Below are 19,818 nucleotides of genomic sequence, written 5' to 3'. Positions count from 1 at the left end.
AGTGCCACCTCCTTAGTCAACATTTTCTAGACATGTAATTTATACAATGTTAATAGAATCGAGTCCACTGGCAAGTACCATCTTGCCATATCACTACCATAGTATTAAGGATTTATGCCTTAAAGGCATAGATAGACAGGAGTCACCATCCGGATGATAACCGGGACATGTTCATTATTTCTTATAAGAGACATCAATTTTCAATAAGGTCGTGGATAGCACCTTACTCCTCGTAAAAGTTCCACAACCGTCATTACTATAGCCTAATGTCTAGGTTTGGGATTGTAGGTATACAAGAGAAAGGTGTTATGCACTGCTTACGACTGGTCTAACCTTATTAATTTGAGTGCTAGTTATCCAGTAATATTTCTAAAAGTCTTATTTATTATTTCTTCATTAAATCTCTTACCTAAGTTTGCAATTTCTAATCCTACATACAAAAACAATCCAAATAGGAGTTGTTATTTACAAACATTTTTTATACGCAAGTACTTTCTATCTATGAGATTACTAAATTAAATAAAGTGAAATTTACCGAATAACTAAAATTAATCTATTATTGTCAATTTAATTTACAAATATATTCAATTTACAAACAACCTTAAATTTCTTTATAACTATTTTATTTATGTATCAAGTTACCCTAAGGATAATTAAACTAATTAAATTATGTACATGTGTAATTTATTATAATAAATACATCAAGGTCTCAAACAATTATGTCCTAAAAATATTTATTTCTAATATGTTAATTTATTTTATTTCTTATCAAATATTTAATTACATTTAATTTACATGCCAAAATTGATTTTTTTATGCAAACAAGATTTAATTTTAATTTACCTAATATTTATTTAATTAAATTTCATGCACAAGTGGGTTAGAGATACAAATAAAATTGATTTTATTATTTACCAAGTAAATCCTATTATAGCTACACATCACATACAAATTTGTTATTCAAGAAAGTTTAAGGCGCATTTATCTTTTAATTATTGTAGTTGTCATTGGGGCAAACTAACATTAAAGAAGGGTCTTGTCTTTTAGTATGACAAGTTTATCTTTGTCTTACTCTCTTGAAGTTCCATGCAAAGACCCATTTTTCGCACATACCTTAGGGCTATGTACCAATTTTATGTATAATATGAAATAAATTAATAACAAATTACATTGAAATTTAACAGTAATCCCCTAAGTTGTTTAGACTTATATTTGATTAAAACTACTCAATGGCCAAAAGTCTTCTAACTTAATCATAACATTTAATAACACGATATCACATCATGCATAATATTAAAAATAAATCAAAATACAATTTAAGGCATGAAAACAAAAAATTATAAATCAATATAAAATTTTCATATTTGAGCATATTTATAGTGTTTTTGTAATTGAATTTCTAAAATTAGTTGAATAAGTATAAAAAATTATACAAAAATTCCAGAAGTATGCCAAAACATCATATCAAAATAAAAAATTATTAATTAGTATAAAATCTCTATCAAATAATTTACAAAAATCATAGTTCATCACTGTTATGCATTAAATACAGATTTGCACTACTTTTTTTTTTTAAAAAATTAATGCATCTCACAAACCATAAAAGATATTTATATAAAACTAATGGGAAAAATTAGAAAAGTTCTTGAATTTAATTTTAGACCCAAAAAAAAAAAAAAGATGAAAAACTAATGGAGATATGAACCTTGAAATTTGATTATACTGTAAATCGTGATTTGCATATACCCTAAATTTAGAGAATCATAACTTACTCAATTTAACAGCTTTTTTCATGATTCTTAAGGTTAAAATTATTAGAATGTCATGAATATTACAAATATAATTTTGATACAATTTTTACATAAGCATAAATACATGAAAATTAATTAAAGCAAAGTGACAAAAATAAGAACATATGCAGAATTCTCGTCACCCTCAAATTTATCGCATATACATGTAAATTATGAAAAAACAACACTAACTCAAGGCATATAAATATAAAACAACTATAGTATGGCTTGAATCTTGAACAAAAAGATATTAAAAACCCTCGTCTTGATTAAATCTAAAAAACTATTCTTGAGCTAAAAAAAGAAAGAAAAGAAAATAGAGAGAAGGAAAAGAGAAATTTAGAGAGAGCTTTAAGAGCTGATCTCTCAGTGTGTTTCCTTCATCTCCATGGTGGGGTATTTATAGGGTTTTGGGTATAGAATTGTGATACAATTGAAAGACTTATCGATAGAGTTTAGGAAGAGATAAAACAAAAGATAAAATAACAAAAAAGAATTTTAGTGACAAAAAAAAGAGAGAGAACTAATTGGTGGGAGAAAGAAAGAAATGGATCCTATTGGTGGGAGAGAGAGTGAGAGAGGTTGTGTGGGAGAGGGAGAGTGAGGAAGCAAGAGATTGTATGGAAGAGGGAGAGTGAGGAAGGTAGAGGTTGTATGGGAGAGGGATAGTGAGGAAGGAAGAGATTGTATGGGATAAGGATATGAGGGAGAGAGATAAAGATAGAGATAAAATTTTCTTTAGTAAAAAATATTTTAAGTGAGCTTTTTTATTTAATTAAAATATCTATTTAGATTTTATTGGGCTCATAAAGCGCAATTAGACTTAGTTAAGTTTTTTTAATAAAATAAATTCCCATCATTAAATTTAAATAAAATAAATTTTATTTAAATTTAATTTATCATTTTTTGCTCTTCAAAAATTTTTTCTGCAATCATGTCATATATATAATTATTTTATTTTTAATATCCTTAAATATACCTCACAGTCATTTAATTTTTTTCATCATTGGATTTTCATGACCTCAGCACAAATGCTCATGAGGTCACAAAAATAGAGATATACACTTATAAATGATTTTTCTTTTTGAGATATAAAAAATAAATTTCATATGATTATTAATAACATTACATGATTTCTTTAAAAAAAAAAACACTACATAAATATTGAGTGCACTTAATAATCTCATACTATTAATTTCATTAATCCAATTTACTCCAAGTTCAATTTAGCACGCATTCCGCTTCATAACATCATAAAGACCGTGAAATCCACAAACACATTTCGATGGGTATGTGAATTAAATACTAGATTTGATTGTATTGCCAATGTCAATGACAAATCGGTATCTAACATCAGCTTTCAGCATGCGCTCCATTGCAGTGTTCACATACTCCACTGGGATCACTTCAATATCTGATGTTATGCCGTGTTTGGCTGCAAAATCAACCATTTCTTGTGTCTCCTTCATTCCCCCAATGCAACTACCACCCACTACCTTCCTCCCTGCACTCATTCAATTATTAACTATTAGTTTTTATTACGTAAATTATGAGTGAGAACTGAGTAGAGAGAAATCGTCAATTCATTACCCATTAACAAGGGAAAGGCAGGCAGCTCAAATGGCTTCTCTGGTGCACCAACCAAAATTAGTTTTCCATGGGACTTCAATAGACCAGTCAAAGGCAGAAGAGGGTGACTTGCAGACACTGTATCAATTATTCCGTCCATCGTACCCGTTGCAGCCTTTTAATAAAAGAAGCAATTTTTAATAAGAATGATATTAGAATAAGCAAAAGTCAATGTAAAGTATACAAGTTTATACCTGGATTTGATCTTGGTCACGGCTAACCAAAAATGAATCGGCACTAAGACGCTTAATAGCCTCCTGCTTCTTGTTAGGTGAGGTGCTGATCACAGTAACCTTGGCACCCATAGCCTTGGCAAATTTCACTGCCATGTGACCAAGCCCTCCAAGGCCAACTACGCCTACATGGAATCCAGGTTTGTCGAGTCCATAATATTTCAAGGGGCTGTATACTGTGATCCCAGCACAAAGGAGAGGAGCAGTTGCATCAAGAGGCAGGCTATCTGGAATACGAACAACGAAGTGCTCATCAGCAACCATGATATCGGAGTAGCCGCCGTAAGTGATGGTTCCATCGTAGTACTTGGCAGAATAGGTGAGTATCATTTGTGAGCAATAATTTTCAAGATCGTTTGTGCAATTATCGCAGGAGTAGCATGATCCCACCATGCAGCCCACACCCACTTTATGTCCCACCTTGAATTTTTCCACCTTGCTCCCCACCTCTGTCACCACTCCCACAATCTCATGCCTGCATTTCCATGTCAATTCAGTGTACCAACTACACAGAAGCAGTATATTGCTAATGATGTTACTCTAATATATATATTATCAACATATATACCCAGGAACGAGAGGGTAAGTGGAATTGCCCCATTCATTCTTGATCATGTGAAGGTCCGAGTGGCACATCCCACAATACAGGACCTTAAAAGAAACATCTTTCTCTCCTGTTGCTCTGTACAAACACATATTTCTATTAGAATCAAGAACTGCTTATAGTTTTTATTCTCAGGGCTTCAAGTTAAAAACATTTATGGAATATAAGAAGAAAAAGAATTGAACCTCCTGGAGAATTTGAAGGGAGAGAGGACCCCAGATTGGTCTCTAGCTGCCCATCCGAATGCCACTTTGGGATGCTCTTCCTCTGGCAATTTGTCTGCCATTTTCTCCTTTACAAACTCTAAGGCCTGAATCTTTTGTTGATGGGTGAGAGTGATACCTGCCAGTCTATATATAGTGGTAGTTGGATCTTGGAAGGTACTTGCTTAGCCTTGAGTGATATACGTATTAGGTAAGCTTTGTTTTTATCCTTGATGAGTTATAGTTACAGGTGTTAGCCGACTAAAACGTGTGAGAGAAAGAAGAAAGGGAAAATTTTTTTCTATCTTGTGGGTTCTCATTCACGTGGCCTTTGTCTTTAGATACATAAATCTTACCTTTTTAAAATTATTAAAAATAATTAAATTTTTATATCTAAAAAAATACTATTTTTTATTTATACCAATATATATAATAATTTTCTATTTTTTTTTACTATTTACAATCTTTGAAATCGCATTTAATTCTCTTTATTTAACATTTAATAAATTAAAATTATATTATACTGTCATAATTCAAATTAGTTTGTTTATTTATAATTTAATGACATTTAAATAATAGATGTGATTTATAATTTATATTTTATTTACATCTGTTGCACTACAAAACCTAATTTTTTCAAAATTAATTATAGAAATTTTAAAAATAAAATTTACTTTCGTTTATAGTTATAGTCTAGTCTATAAAGTGGCCAAGTGCATGTGTGAATTTAATTGGAAAAACAAAAGTTAATTTACTGTCTTCTTGACTTATTCCCTCTTGTGGATCATAGGAACATGGAGGTCCTAAGGACGGAGGATGTATGATTCGTGGAAGTAATATCGACCACAACCCAAAAAAGTTAAACTAGTTTATGTCTTCTTTTAAATAAAAATTTTCATAATATCATATTATATAATTATAAAAATTAACTTTTAATAACAGATTTTAATTTATTGCTGAAACTTTCATTGCTAAAGTATCAATAATAGATTAATAAAATATAAGCGATGGATTTATTGATTATTTATCGTTAATTGATTATTCATCGTTAATCAATATTTTTATTACAAAATTTTGATCCATTGTTAAATTTGCCTCTTATATTTGCATTTTCTTATACTGCAAGTAATTAAAAATTATGAAGTGCTTAACTTTACTTTATTAAATTCAGATTCAAACGCTATTCTTTTAATTTTTCTACTAAAAAATTAAAGATTACAAAATGATTTAAATGTTATAGAAAATAAATTTAATTATCATTCTAATATATTTTCAATTAATTTGAAAGAATACAAATTAAAACAATGAATAGTGAAATGTGAAACCAAATTCATAAAAGCAAAATACACTCTCAATTGCAATTACATTGAAAATAATTGAATATATTTTTATTTATTATGAGATTTATATACATAAAAATTAATTTTTCTATTTATATACAAAAAAAAAATAATTTTCTATCTTTTCATAGTTGGATTCTATGATTAGAATTTGTATATTACTTTATTTTCCCTTATTTTTTTCTTATTATCTAGGCAATATTATCTTTTTTTTTGCCCCTATTGTTTAGCAATTTCTTTTTCACTTAACATGGTAAATTGATACGTACATGCATAGCTCTGAATCAGAAAACTTTGAAAAAAGAGTTCAATTGTTTCATAATTTCCCCACGAGGATCACATGCACATGCCGATACAAAAAAGAGGTACAAGAAATTCCTGGCAATGTTCACATAGTCAACCGCGATAACATCAATCTATTCTTTCTTGGGTATCCTTCATTCCGCCGGTAAAATTCACGTGAAGTTACTCAAATTTCATTATGAAATTTTATTTTATTTTTATAAAATTTATTAAATTTTAATTTAATATCATAAAACTCATTGTGATTGGAAATTAAAAATTTTCAAGTTGATTTATTGATTTATAAAATATTTTATAAAAAAAATTATCTTATTTTATTAATTTTTTTAAAAAAAAAAGATACATAAAACATATTGAGTTACACCTTTCGTCATTTAACCCTTTCCCATTCTCTTTCTTCTTTACCAGCAACAACTAATTAGGTAATTTTATTTGTAAAATAATTGACAAGTCAATAAATTAATAAAAATACTTTTAATTTTTAATTACAGTAACTTTTATAAAATTAAATTAAAATTTAATGAGTTTTATGAAAGAAATTAAAATTCAGTGACTTTCAGAAAAATACTTGTAAAATTAAATAATGGCGAATGATAATTATCCCTCCAGTTAGTTAATGGCAACGAGATAACTTGAAAGTGAGGATCACTTCTCCATTCCTGTTCCATAGGAGTTTGAGATTAGGGCGGATTTTCCTATGGGTATTTTTTTTCTTTTTTTTTTTTAATTTTAATTTATTATTATATAATATAAATTTATTTTTCAAAAATAAATTAGAAATTCAAAATATGAAATTTAAACATTTTTTTTATTATATATTTATATCCTTTGTGTTAAAATTATAATATTTAAATACATAAATACATAGAAATAAATTACTTTTAATAAAAATAATAATATATTATTATATAGGGCAAGTTATGAAGATTTAGGATGAAAAGAAATTCTCACCATCTCCATCCCGGATAATATATATATGAATCAGAAATATTTGCCTAGCCTAACGTAGTTTAACTTGATCTAATAGTTAAATGCATATTATTTACTTAACAAACTCTAATTGAGTGTCTACTTCTCCAATTCCTAAAAAAATAAAAAATTCATTCATTGCATGTTTTTACCATGAGGATCACATTCACAAGTGGATAAAAAAGGGTACAAGAAATTCACGGTAGTGTTCACATATTCAATTGGGATAACATCAATCTATCATTTTCCTTTTCAAAGTGGGTCTCCTTCATTCCTCCGATTAGAGGCGTGTGATTTACAAGAAGTGAAATTGGAAACGAACTTTTCAATTCTTTTACTTTTGTGGAATTGAAATGGGAACAAAATTTTGATTTGATTTTGGTTCAATTTTAAATATTTTCGGTTTTAGTTTTGGTTATAGTTTCAGTTCTGATTTCAATTCTCAATTTTTACAATCAAAATTATAATATTATGGTGCTTCTTTAAAAAAATAAAAATAATTATAAATTTATAACATTAAAAGACTAATAAAAATATTAGTACTAACATTCGAATAATAACACTATCAAATAAAATATCAACAAAGTAGTATAAAAATAAAGGCTTATTAAAAAAAATGTTAATCAAATTAATAATCCTCACATAAAAAAATTATAATTTAGCACTGAACATTCATAATAAGTTATATAATATTTAGCCTAAATATAGATAACACCAAACCAACAAGTATAATATAAGTCAAGCTTTTATTGCAATATTTTCCATTCTAGTAGTTGAACTCCAATAAGCTTTCAAGTTCCAAGCCTTCCTCCAATATGATAGCACCTTTATTTTCATACAATTAATTTCATTACATGTAAAAAAAAGTTAGAAAAAAAAATTGTTATTAAAAAACCAAAAAAAATAATAAAATTAACATCTAAATAGCAATACTACCATAAAAAATATATTATACATGTAATCCCTAATAAGTATATTATATTATTTTTGACCTATTTCTTAATATATAGAAATTAGAAGATATATATATATATATATATAGCACTGAAAGAAAATTGAAAAATAAAGACAAGAAAATTAGATATGCAAGGGAAAAAGTCCTAAATTTTAATTTTTCGTGATGTTTTATTAAAATTGTCTTTTAAAAAGGAAATAAAATTTTCGTCTTTTTCCGTCATGCATTTTTAGATGAAACTATACATTAAGAGATGAATTTTTTATGTTTCTCAAAAAATTTTTACTAGTTATGATTAAAAAATCATTTGTAATGGTTATTTATTTAAAGATAATTTATAAAAACGACACCAAAAAAATTATAAGTCCAGCCATTTTATTTCCAAGGGGCGGCAATTTTTTTACAAAATCGCCACTGACAACTTTAAAATAATAAATAAATGATTATTAAATAAGTAAAAAATAATAATAAAAATCACCATGACACTAACTCAGATCGAGTAAAGAGTGAAGAGAGGATCTCTGCATTTCCAGATCTAACACTGTCAAGATTTAAAGATCTCAAAGTTTTAGAGCTATATCCACAATGAATTTCATATTTGGTTCCTAAGGATGTTCTTGAAGATGCTTTCGATGAATATTTGACTTCATTGTGTTTGGTTGTGTCATCCGCGAGTATTTGGGTTGCTCTATGCAATCTTTTACTCTTCGTTTCTTTTATAGTTTACCAGAATAATTAATGGCAAAAGGTCTATTTTGGCCCTTAAAATATGAACTAATAGTTATACAAGTATTTAACCTTTTTAAAGGTCTGAATAAGTCCTTTAAAAAAAAGATTAAATAAATCTTTTAAATTTTAAAAAAATATTATCAAATAAGTCTTTTAAATTTTAAAAATAAGTCAAATAAACTCTTTTATTATTTTAGGATAAATAAGCCTTTTTAACTTTTAAAAATAGATCAATGAGACTGTTCCATAACTTGCCTTCAATTCTGTTAGATTTTTTACTCAAAACCCTAGTGAATTTGAAGAGATTTTTTCCTAATTTGATTGGAAAAATATTCCTTAATAGTACAGAGAATTCTTTTCTAATAGAGTAAAACTCTCATTTTAATGTTATTTCTAAATTGAGTAAAACTACTAATTAGATTAGGATTAAGGGAATTTCTAAATTGAGTAAAACTACTAATTAGATTAGGATTAAGGGAATTGATAATATAAATAGAAGAATGGTAAAAAGATTATTTGACATGGAGAGTGGCTTTGCCAATTGAAAAGAGTAGCTTTTAGATCGTGGTGTGGGGCTATCGCCTATTGTAGAGAGAGAGTTCCCAAATTGTTGAGGGTTAGGCTTTGCCAATTGAAAAGAGTAGCTTTTAGATCGTGGTGTGGGGCTATCGCCTATTGTAGAGAGAGAGTTCCCAAATTGTTGAGGGTTAGGCTCTGCCAATTGATGATGGGCTCTTGTTCATTGCAACCCTATGAAGGGAAAGAGAATTTGGATTAAAGTGGAGAAAGGGCATAATCCATGAGGAAGGGATTATAGCCCATTATAGTTGAGGATACCCTTTTTATTATAGTAGTTAAAGTAGTAAATATATTAGGTTATATCTAAAGGAGACTGAGAGGATTAACTACTATATTTACTATGAGTAGTTTGAAGTAAGGGTTCTCATGGGTGTAATTGGGTTAATGTGCAGTGTAGTTTTAAACTTATAATGATGATTTATTTTTATTAATAGTAGAAGATGGCATGCCCATGGATGTAGCCCAATGTGGAGATGGTGAATCACGTAAATATTAGTATTTTATATATTTGCTTTATTTTTTTATAGTTTACACACTTTCGCGGTGCACAACAATTGGTATTAGAGCTTGGGGATGATCATGGTGAGTTTGGTTAAAGGTGGAGTATTACCACATGTAAAAAGATGCAAATGCAACAATGGTGATGGTAGAGAGTTGAAATTAAGGTGGAGCTCTTAATGAGAAATCAATATGGTTTTAGGACGCGATGATTTTTTGAAGAAAGAAATAAGTTACACCCAAAATAAAAATTGAGGAGATTTATTATTTAAAGGGTTCAAGCTCAAGCATGAAGAATTGATGATTTGATAACACCCAAGAATATCAAGGTATGGTTGATGGATTTTGGGTCAAGATGGAGATTGTTAGATTTATGACTAAAAATCCTAATGAGATTTGAAGAGACTTTTTTCTAATTTAAGTGAGAGAAATATTCCTCAATACAATGGAGGATTATTTCCTAGATGGAGTTAAACTCTCATTTGAATGTTATTCTTAAATTGAGTGAGACTTCTAATTAGATTAGGATTAAGAGAATTAATATTATAAATAGAAGAATAGTGAAAAAGTTATTTGACTTTTTTCATGGAGTATGGCTTTGCCAATTGAAAATAGTAGCTTTCATATCATGGTATTGGGCTATCACCCATTGTAAAAAGGGAGTTTGCCAATTGCTGAGGATCTAGCTCTGCCCATTGATGATGGGCTCTTATCCATTGCAGTTCTATGAAGGGAAAGAGACTTTGGCCTAAGGTGGAGAAAGGGCATAAACTAAGAGGAAGGGATTATAGCACATTATAGTTGAAGACACCATTTGTAGTGTAGTAGATAAAGTATTAAATATATTGGGCTATGTCTAGAAGAGACTAAGAGGACTAACTAATATATTTACTATTAATAGTTTGATGTGAGGGTTCTCTTGGGTATAATTGGATTAATGGGTAGTATAGTTTTGAGCTTGTAATGATGATTTATTTTTATTAATAATGGAAGATGGCAAGCCCATGGATATAGCCCTATATAAAGAGGGTGAATCATGTAAATATTAGTATTTTGAGTATTTACTTTTTTTTTGTAACACCCCTATTTGTATAGCCTAGTATATTTCACTGTTCTGGTGACCAGTGTCGGTCCGGACAATTAAGGGGATTAGAACCATACTTAAGACAACTAGAGAAGCCATAAATACAAATAATTAGGAATGTTTAATTAGTTAACTATAAATAAGAAAAACAGAACATAAGAGGTTAAACGAGCCGAGAGTCACAGCGATGAGTGACCTCCTCGGGAACGACTGTGAAGTCGTTTTAAACTCAAATTTCGAACCGTAAAATGTGACGCTGCGGTCCTTAGGACCCTTATAAACACAGTGGAAAAGAGAAAATCACGAAAAAGAACTGTTAAGCCAGTCAAATAATTAGGTCAGGGAGCCGGAAGAAATATGGAATTATTTACAAACCGGGATGAACCGGAGAGGGGCAATTTGGTCAATTGACCCCGAGAGCTGACTTCTGACCTAACTGTCAAATAAAAATGGAGAAAAGAAAATTTCGAAATCGAGAATTAAATTAAAGAACTAATAAAAAAATTAAAAAAAAAAGAAAGGAAATGAAAAAGGTGTAGGAAGATGACATCATGCATGACATCATGCATGATGTCATAAATCCTATAATTAATAAATTAAATTAAATTGATTTTTGGTCTTTCATAAGACATAAAAGGATGAAAAAGAAAAAGAAAATTTAAAAAGTTATTACATTATGCTTATCTCACCTTTATGACATCATAATTAATTTTTTTTTATTTCCCACCAATATTGACCAAGTCAAAAATTGTTTAAAGAAGACAAAGAAAAAAAAAAAAAAGGAAATTTTTTCTATTTTGCTCTTCTTCCTTACGTGAGTTCTCTTCCTCCTTACCCTCTCTTCCAATTTCCCCCATTAAAGCTTATTATCAAGCTTTTTAAACCTCAAATTACACCATAAATCTTTTGTGAAAAATAGTAGAAACCTCAAATTAAACCTCAAGAGGAAGATTTGAAGGAGAATAATTGAAGAGAATTGAGAGAAATAGAAGATAAAATTCTGCTCACTTAAGGTTGGTATTCTTCCTTCATTCTCTCTTTGAATTTATGTGTAAGTAGTTAAGTTACACTTGTAATTAACAAATAAGTGAACAAAATCAAGCATGGTGGACCAAATAGAAATTTGGGCAGCTAGGGTTTAGGTTTGAGGATGAATAATTTTGATACAAATTATGAATTAGCTAAGTGTGAATGAGTGTATAAATTCCAATTATGCATGTAGAATTCAATAAATGAACTAAACATGGAAGTTAGGGTTTTGGACTTAGGGTTTGTGAACCAAAAATGTAAGAAATGAGCAAATGGCATGTTTGACCTATTGTGAAGTGAAAAATGGTCAATAATGACCAAAGAAGATGTGTGGGAATTGTTGGAATGGAAGTCCAATTCGTAGGGCAAATGGTCATGCTGCGGGCAGCATGACCAAGCCAACTTTGAATGACCAAAACAGAAATTTTACAAGTCCAATTGATATGCCACCAATTGGGGATGAAAATAGACATAAAATGACACAATTTTCATTAAGGAACCATGCCCAAAAACTGACCAAAACTTAGTGAAACAATTGACCAAAGTGAAATGAGAGCAGGCTGCCACTGCACCAAACTGACCAAATGAACAGTAACTATTCATTTGGTCATAATTCGAGCTAGACAGGTCAAATTGACCTGAAATTTTACCAGCAATTAGATAGGACATAGATCTAAAACTTTCATGAAGAACACCACCCCAAATTATGCCATTAACCCATTCAAATTATTGAGCAAAGTTGAGTTACTATACCTACGATTCTGCAGAATTCCATTTGAGCAGTAATGTTTGAAGGGCTATAACTCTCTCTAGGAAACTCAGATTTAGGTGATTCTTGAACCGATGGAAACCTAAGACATAGTAGAACATTTCATATAAAGAAAGTTAGACCAAATTATGAACTTAACTTGATCAAATTACTGAACAAATTTGGACCAAAAATCTGCCAGAACCAAAATACTAGTATGAACAGTGCACGTGAACAGTAATTTTATTTTGGCCATAACTTGAGCTACAAAACTCCGATTGAGGTGATCCAAAAATGAGAATACACTTAAGACAATAAGGAACATTTTCTATGAAGGAAGTTTTGCCAAATTCCAACAGTAGATTGACCAATGGAACAGTGTAACTTCGGAGCACCAAAACCGAAAATTGGCAATTTTGCCAAAATGACCTAAGCTTTGAGAAAATGACCAAAACCAACAAGTTTAATGATCAAAATGTGGTATGTGGGTGAAGTTGGAGTTCCCATACCTATTAAGCCTTAGAAAGTCAACTATTTGACTTGAATAGTGCAGTGAATAGTAACCCGAAACACAAAATTTAAAGAACGTTGAATTTAGCACGTTAGAACTAGGTAATTGTGAAGCTAAATTTATTTTGGATTTATTTTAAGTTATAGTACTGAAACATTGTAAAATTGTGTGTTTCAGTTGAAAAGAATATCGGGAAGGAACCCGAGAAACCGAGTCGAGGCTAAGGGACGACTCGCTTGAGGTTTGTGCACAACATCACTATGCTTTAAAATGTGTTGATAAAGTGAATGAAATATGTATTTTACATTTGCTTTGAATTATTGAGAATTATTTGTGACATTAGTTATGATGTTTTGACTTAAATTGTTAGAAGTTATTGTGTATATTTGAAATAACAATGTTTAACAAATTGTTAAGATAAGTTTTGAAACCACAGTATCATGACCATATATTTGAACACCTCACTAACACGATTAGTGGGGGTAATTAGTTTCGAATTTTGATTCCTTCTCTGGAGAAGTGTTAAGGTGTGCCAGTAGAAGAGGATGTGAATGGATATCCATATATTTAAGCTAGCTAGCCTTGTGATGTGATTTCTCTTTAGCCTCTGGCTATTGAGATTCTATTTGTTTCGAATGGCGTGATCTAACTGTGGGTTTTATGAAATGTGTTTTGATACTTTGAAATGAACCTGGTTTGCATTAAAATCTCATAATTTATGTTTTGTGTTTAATGCTCATGTTTAGTCAAATTTTTGAATAAATGTGATTTAAGTTTTGCATAAAGATTATTTTAGTATGTTGTGCACCACTGAGTCCTAGTACTCAGCGATAGCTTCCATTGCTGTCGCAGATACAGAGATTAGAGGAGCAGAGATCGAGTCGAGGATTGAGGATCGTTCTGCTTTGAAGCTATCGGGTATAATTTATACCCTAATCGTAAATATTTATTTTGATGTATGTAATGCACAGAAATGTATGGACATGTGAAGATGGGTTTTGAGCAGCTTGTACAAAATCTGTATAAAATTTGTAATAAACTTTAGTTTGGATTTTCTTAATGTAAATTTTTGTATGATGTATACATAAATTATTTATCTTTAAAGAAATATGAATGTATGAAATTGATTGACTATACCTTGAGGACTATTGAATTTTGAACTTGAGAAATTTATTAAAATGATTGTGAAATTGATTGAGTTTGATTGTGAAATCGAAGTAGTGGTTGAGAAAAACTTTTAGAAGTGCTTTTTACAGGTATTTGAAGAACTGTTTTCTCAAAATACAGAGGGAACTCTGTCAAAATTAAAGGTCCCTTAGGCAAATCCCACATTGGCAAAGCACGGAGATGGTCTTGGGCTCAAAAGTAATGATATATAAGATGGGGGAACTAATCACAAGAGGCGCATTTTGGTGGAATGGCCTGGAGAGTTGGAAGAACTCCAGGGTTAAACGTGCTCGTTTGAGAGAAATCCTAGGATGGGTGACCTCCTGGGAAGTTCTCCATTCCACCTATGGGACAAAACCGTGAGGCTTATGGCCAAAGCGGACAATTCCTCTAGTGGCTGGTTCCCGATCGTTACAATTGGTATCAGAGCCGCTCGCGTGCCCTCTTGGGCGATGGTGGGGCAAACCTCAGCGAGGACGCTGAGTCTCGAAAGGGGGGGAGAAAGGTCCCTTAGGCAAATCCCACATCGGCAAAGCACGGAGATGGTCTTGGGCTCAAAAGTAATGATATATAAGATGGGGGAACTAATCACAAGAGGCGCCTTTTGGTGGAATGGCCTGAAGAGTTGGAAGAACTCCAGGGTTAAACATACTCGTTTGAGAGAAATCCTAGGATGGGTGACCTCCTGGGAAGTTCTCCATTCCACCTATGGGACAAAACCGTGAGGCTTATGGCCAAAGCGGACAATTCCTCTAGTGGCTGGTTCCCGATCGTTACATTTTTTATATATATAGTTTACAAGGTTCTACAGTGCACAACAATTTGTATTAGAGCTTAGAGATGATCTTAGAGAGTTTGGTTGAATGTGAAGCAATTGCGACATATATAAAGTTGCAAATGCAACAACGATGATGGTAAAGAGTTGAAATAAAGGTGGAGCTTTTGATGTGAAATCAAGATGGTTGAGGACGCAAAGATTTTTTAAAGAAAGAAGTAACTTACACCCAAGATGAAGATTGAAGAAATTGATGATTTGAGGGGTTCAAGCTCAAGCATGAAGAGTTGATGATTTGATGATACCCAAGAATATCAAGGTATGCTATGGTTAATAGATTTTGAGTCAAGATAGAAATTGTTAGATTCATGACTCAAAATCCTAGTGAGATTTGGAGAGACCTTTTCCTAATTTAAGTGAGAGAAATATTCCTTAATAGGATAGAGAATTATTTTCTAGATAGAGTAAAACTCTCATTTTAGTACTATTCCTAAATTGAGTGGAACTCCTAATTAGATTAGGATTGAAAGAATTAGCACTATAAATAGGATAATAGTGGAAAGATTATTTAACTTTACCCATAGAGAGTAGCTTCGCCAATTGAAAAGAGTAGCTTTCATATTATAGTGTGGGACTGTCGCTCATTGTAGGGAGGGGGTTTGCTAATTGCAGTGGATCTAACTCTGCCCATTAATGATAGGCTCCTATCCATTGCAGTCCTATGAAGGAACAAAGACTTTAGCGTAAGGTGGAGAAAGGATATATTTCAAGAGGAAGGAATTATAGCACATTGTAGTTAAAGAGACCCTCTGTGATGCAGTAATTAAAGTAGTAAATTTATTAGATTATGTCTAAAGCAGATTGAGAGGACTAATTAATATATTTACTATGAGTAGTTTGATGTAAGGGTTCTTTTGTGTGTAATTAGTTTAATATATAGTATAATTTTGAGCTTGTAATGATGATTTATTTTTATTAATAGTGGAAGATGGCATGTCCGTGGGTGTAGCCCTATATGAAGAGGGTGAATGTAACAACCTGATTTCTTTTAATATATATAAATATATAGAAAATATTTTAAAAATTATGATTATAATTTATTACTATCTTATTCAAGGTACTAAATTAATATCTCCATAGTAATGATATTTTAATTTATGAATGTTATTTTATATGTATTATTATTACAATTATTTTAAATTGTTATTTGTAATATTGTCCTTATTAAAAAATAAAAAAATAAATTAAAGTTAATTTATTAAATTAAAATAAAAATAATTAAATTTCTTTAGAGTATATTTAATTTTAATGTTACTAAAGTTTTAATAAATTTAAATATAATAAAAGAATTTTGGACCTAATAAAAAATATCTAAAAAGTTTAGGGACTAGAAGTGTAATTAAAAGTTAAAAAAAAAAAATGAAAGAGAAATTCAAAATGTAGTGCACAGCGCCCCCTCCCCTTCCCCACCACTCTTTCTCCTTGATGCTCTCTCGCTCCCTCCCTTTTTTCCTCTTATCGGTGAGGAGTACCAAGTCGGTGACCCTTCCCCTTGGCTCCAGCATCGACTGCCTCCTCCAATAACCATGGACACCAGCAAGAGCTCCCTCAGAAGCTAGAAAATGAAGAGAGAGAAAGGGGGGCGCGTGTGATAGGAGTCGCGCCTTCAAAGGCCATTTCCAACCATCTCCAGTGACGGGACGATAGGGGACGATGGCAGCAAGCATTTGGCAACTCAAGGTTCCTCCTTCAACCAAGATCCACTAGTTTTAATGGAGTTTCCAGTGAGAATTGAAGAGAGAAAAAGAGGAGAGAGAAAGAAGAGGAAGTGGCTTTTTGGCCACTTTTCTAGCAATCCGACAGTTGGATCGATAATCCGAGACCACCATTGGACTTAAGGCAATGAAATCTTCGAGATGGAATCAGCCACGCTCCTATCGGATACCGTTTGAAAAAGGTGATAATTGGATGACCCAAATTACTTGGTGAGATTTTTGAGCTTTTTCAATTCTCAAAAATTAAAAATAATTTTATAATAATTATTAACAATTTTTGGGCTTAATTTAGGTTTGATCGAAACGATAATAGCTCACCAGCGCCGGGACTGAGTTTCCAACCACATCCGACTGCCCAGTGGCCTGTCCCAGAACATGATCGATATTAAAATCAATCTTAGTATTTTTAGATGCCATAGACACGTTCTAAGCATCAGAATTGGTATAGGTAAATCCGAACCCTAAGTTTTCTTATTTACCTAGTATCGGGTTTGGAATGAAAATTTATAAAATATTCATGGGTGATTAGAAAATTATAATTCTTATTGCCATAGTTTTATAACCTTGTTAAGGACCATGGGATAAAATTTAGAATTTTTAGAGCTTGTTTGAGTGATTTTTGTAGAATGTCAGTTTTAGGGATTAAAACGTAATTTTTTTGTAATTTGTGAGATTTGGTTGGTTTGGAAGGCCCAGGAGAGGCCATGTGATGTTGATGGGATATGAATGTGAGAATTATAATTTAGAAGTATTATTTGAACTCTTTTGTAGGCTGGGTAAGTCCTACGTATAGAGAAAACTCTGCCAGATTTTTGACATAAATTAGGGTGTCTTTTATCTCTTTAAAGTCTTGTTTTGAGCTAGCACTAATAAAAATATGATATAATCATTTAGGTGATCAGAGTCAATCGTCTTGCCCCACCCAACCGCTATAGTAGTCACCGATTAACCAGTGAGTAGATATTATTTTTATTTATAATTTTAATATTATTATACATACAAGGCATGCTTGTTCATTCACTTATAATTATAAGTATATAGCTATTATAGGTACACTTTTTGTTACATTATCATTTAATGAAATTGATGTGGGTGTCGCCTTAGGGTAATTTGAAGCTCTGTGTGTGTGTCGACGTGCGTGAGGTGTGGTATTGGATATGGGTAGGATGGGCAGATCGGCTTGAGCTAGTCTCGCTTGGGGCTTGGTCATTTTTGTGATAAGTCAGGGTGAGTACGGTTTTGAGTTGATCTCGCTGACCCCCGCATTTGGATTACTAAGAGAAAGTCTGATTCGAGTTGATTTCGCTGGCAGAGGTTGGAATTAAGAGAGCTATATAGGGGATCAGCTCCCATATATATATATATGATTCATGTAACACACGGGTGTGTGAGTGTTCTAAATTATTCTTTGTGCGAATATTATTTGAGCATGATTGAATGTGTTGATATATACTGCATTTCATCCTTAGGGATGCATTAGCCCTAGATAGTTATAGAACTTGTATTTAAAATCAATATCTTACTCTATGAGTCAAACACTCACTCCTGTTCACTCTAGTTTTCTAGTTTATAGGAGGAGTTCTTTTTCAGAATAACCTGCTTCCTTCCTCGCAGGTTTATGTCACAACCCAAAATTTTGTGTCATGACTGGTGTCGCAAGGTGTTTTGTGGTGGCCTGAACGAATCCTCACCGAAGTGGGAAAGAATGAGGAGTCGCCACTTTAGTTTTGAGGGAAACTAAAGAAAACCATTTGTGAAGATAAATTAAAATGAAACCACTTCAAGACAGAGATTATAGGTTCGGGGTCCGTAAACGGATGGGGAAGGTGTTAGGCACCCCACCTCGTCCCTTAATTAGGGTAAGTAGATTTAACTTTTCATTCTTTGTAAATTAGTTAGGAGGGCTTGAATGGAAATGTTAATCCTTTTAACAAAAAGGAATATTTGATTTTTCACTAATCCGGATTACCCAGATACATAAGTAAATGGGATAACCTTAGTGAGTTACTGTTGTATGTTAATTTTGTTTGAAGGGCTATTTTATTAGAATTCAATTTTTGAAATTGGATAAGAACTCTCCTCCGATTTCTTTTGAATATTTATTTAAATTTTAGATTGAGAACCGGATAAGAACTCTCCTCCGATCTCTTTTAATATTTATTTAAATTTTAGGTTGAGAACCGGATAAGAACTCTCCTCCGATCTCTTTTAATATTTATTAAAACTTTTAAGCTTGAGAACCGGATAAGAACTCTCCTCCGATCTCCTTTAAAATATTTGTTAAAATTTTGGATTGAGAATCGGATAAGAACTCTCCTCCGATCTCTTTTAATATTTATTAAAACTTTTAAGCTTGAGAACCGGATAAGAACTCTCCTCCGATCTCCTTTAAAATATTTGTTAAAATTTTGAATTGAGAATCGGATAAGAACTCTCATTCGATCTCTTTTAATATTTATTAAAACTTTTAAGCTTGAGAACCGGATAAGAACTCTCCTCTGATCTCCTTTAAAATATTGTTAAAATTTTGGATTGAGAATCGGATAAGAACTCTCCTCCGACCTCTTTTAATTAAATGGTAGTCGGATAAGGATTTTTTCGATCTCTCTAAATTTTACCTATCGAGAGGACCTAAGGCTAAGGGTTCTGACGTCCAAAGGTGTCAGGGGGTCTGCGCAAGACTTCTTTAGCTTATTGGTACCTTAGGACTGGGCAGGGGATGCCAAACCGAATCCTCCGACCTCCCTATATGGTCGCCTCACCAGCATTTTTTGGTAGCCGATCTATCCCATTTAGTTATCCAGGATTTGGTTTTACTCTGTCTTATGATGTCTTCCCCTATGACCTACTGAATTATTCTAATGACTCGGCTTTACCATTTTCCTGGCTTATTATTC

The 19,818-nt window shown here is 31.5% G+C and overlaps 1 protein-coding gene across 1 annotated transcript in view; it reads right to left on the bottom strand.

Annotated features, from left to right (window-relative positions):
• Positions 1 to 3,079: 3,079 nt before the first annotated feature.
• LOC131169442 (probable mannitol dehydrogenase) overlaps positions 3,080 to 19,818 on the bottom strand; it is a 28,739-nt gene continuing 12,000 nt past the window's right edge. Inside the window, exons 2-6 of the mRNA XM_058128670.1 lie at positions 4,442 to 4,598; positions 4,221 to 4,334; positions 3,614 to 4,127; positions 3,381 to 3,534; positions 3,080 to 3,294 (exon numbers count right to left, since the gene is read on the bottom strand). Of these exons, the coding sequence (XP_057984653.1) occupies positions 3,089 to 3,294; positions 3,381 to 3,534; positions 3,614 to 4,127; positions 4,221 to 4,334; positions 4,442 to 4,598 (1,145 nt within the window). The 3' untranslated portion in view covers positions 3,080 to 3,088. The remainder of the gene's footprint in view (positions 3,295 to 3,380; positions 3,535 to 3,613; positions 4,128 to 4,220; positions 4,335 to 4,441; positions 4,599 to 19,818) is intronic.

The sequence above is a fragment of the Hevea brasiliensis genome, chromosome 10 (genome assembly GCF_030052815.1).
Source record: "Hevea brasiliensis isolate MT/VB/25A 57/8 chromosome 10, ASM3005281v1, whole genome shotgun sequence".
Lineage (NCBI taxonomy): Eukaryota > Viridiplantae > Streptophyta > Magnoliopsida > Malpighiales > Euphorbiaceae > Hevea > Hevea brasiliensis.
Note: the sequence above shows the minus strand (reverse complement) of the source record. Positions and strands in the feature narration are given on the sequence as shown.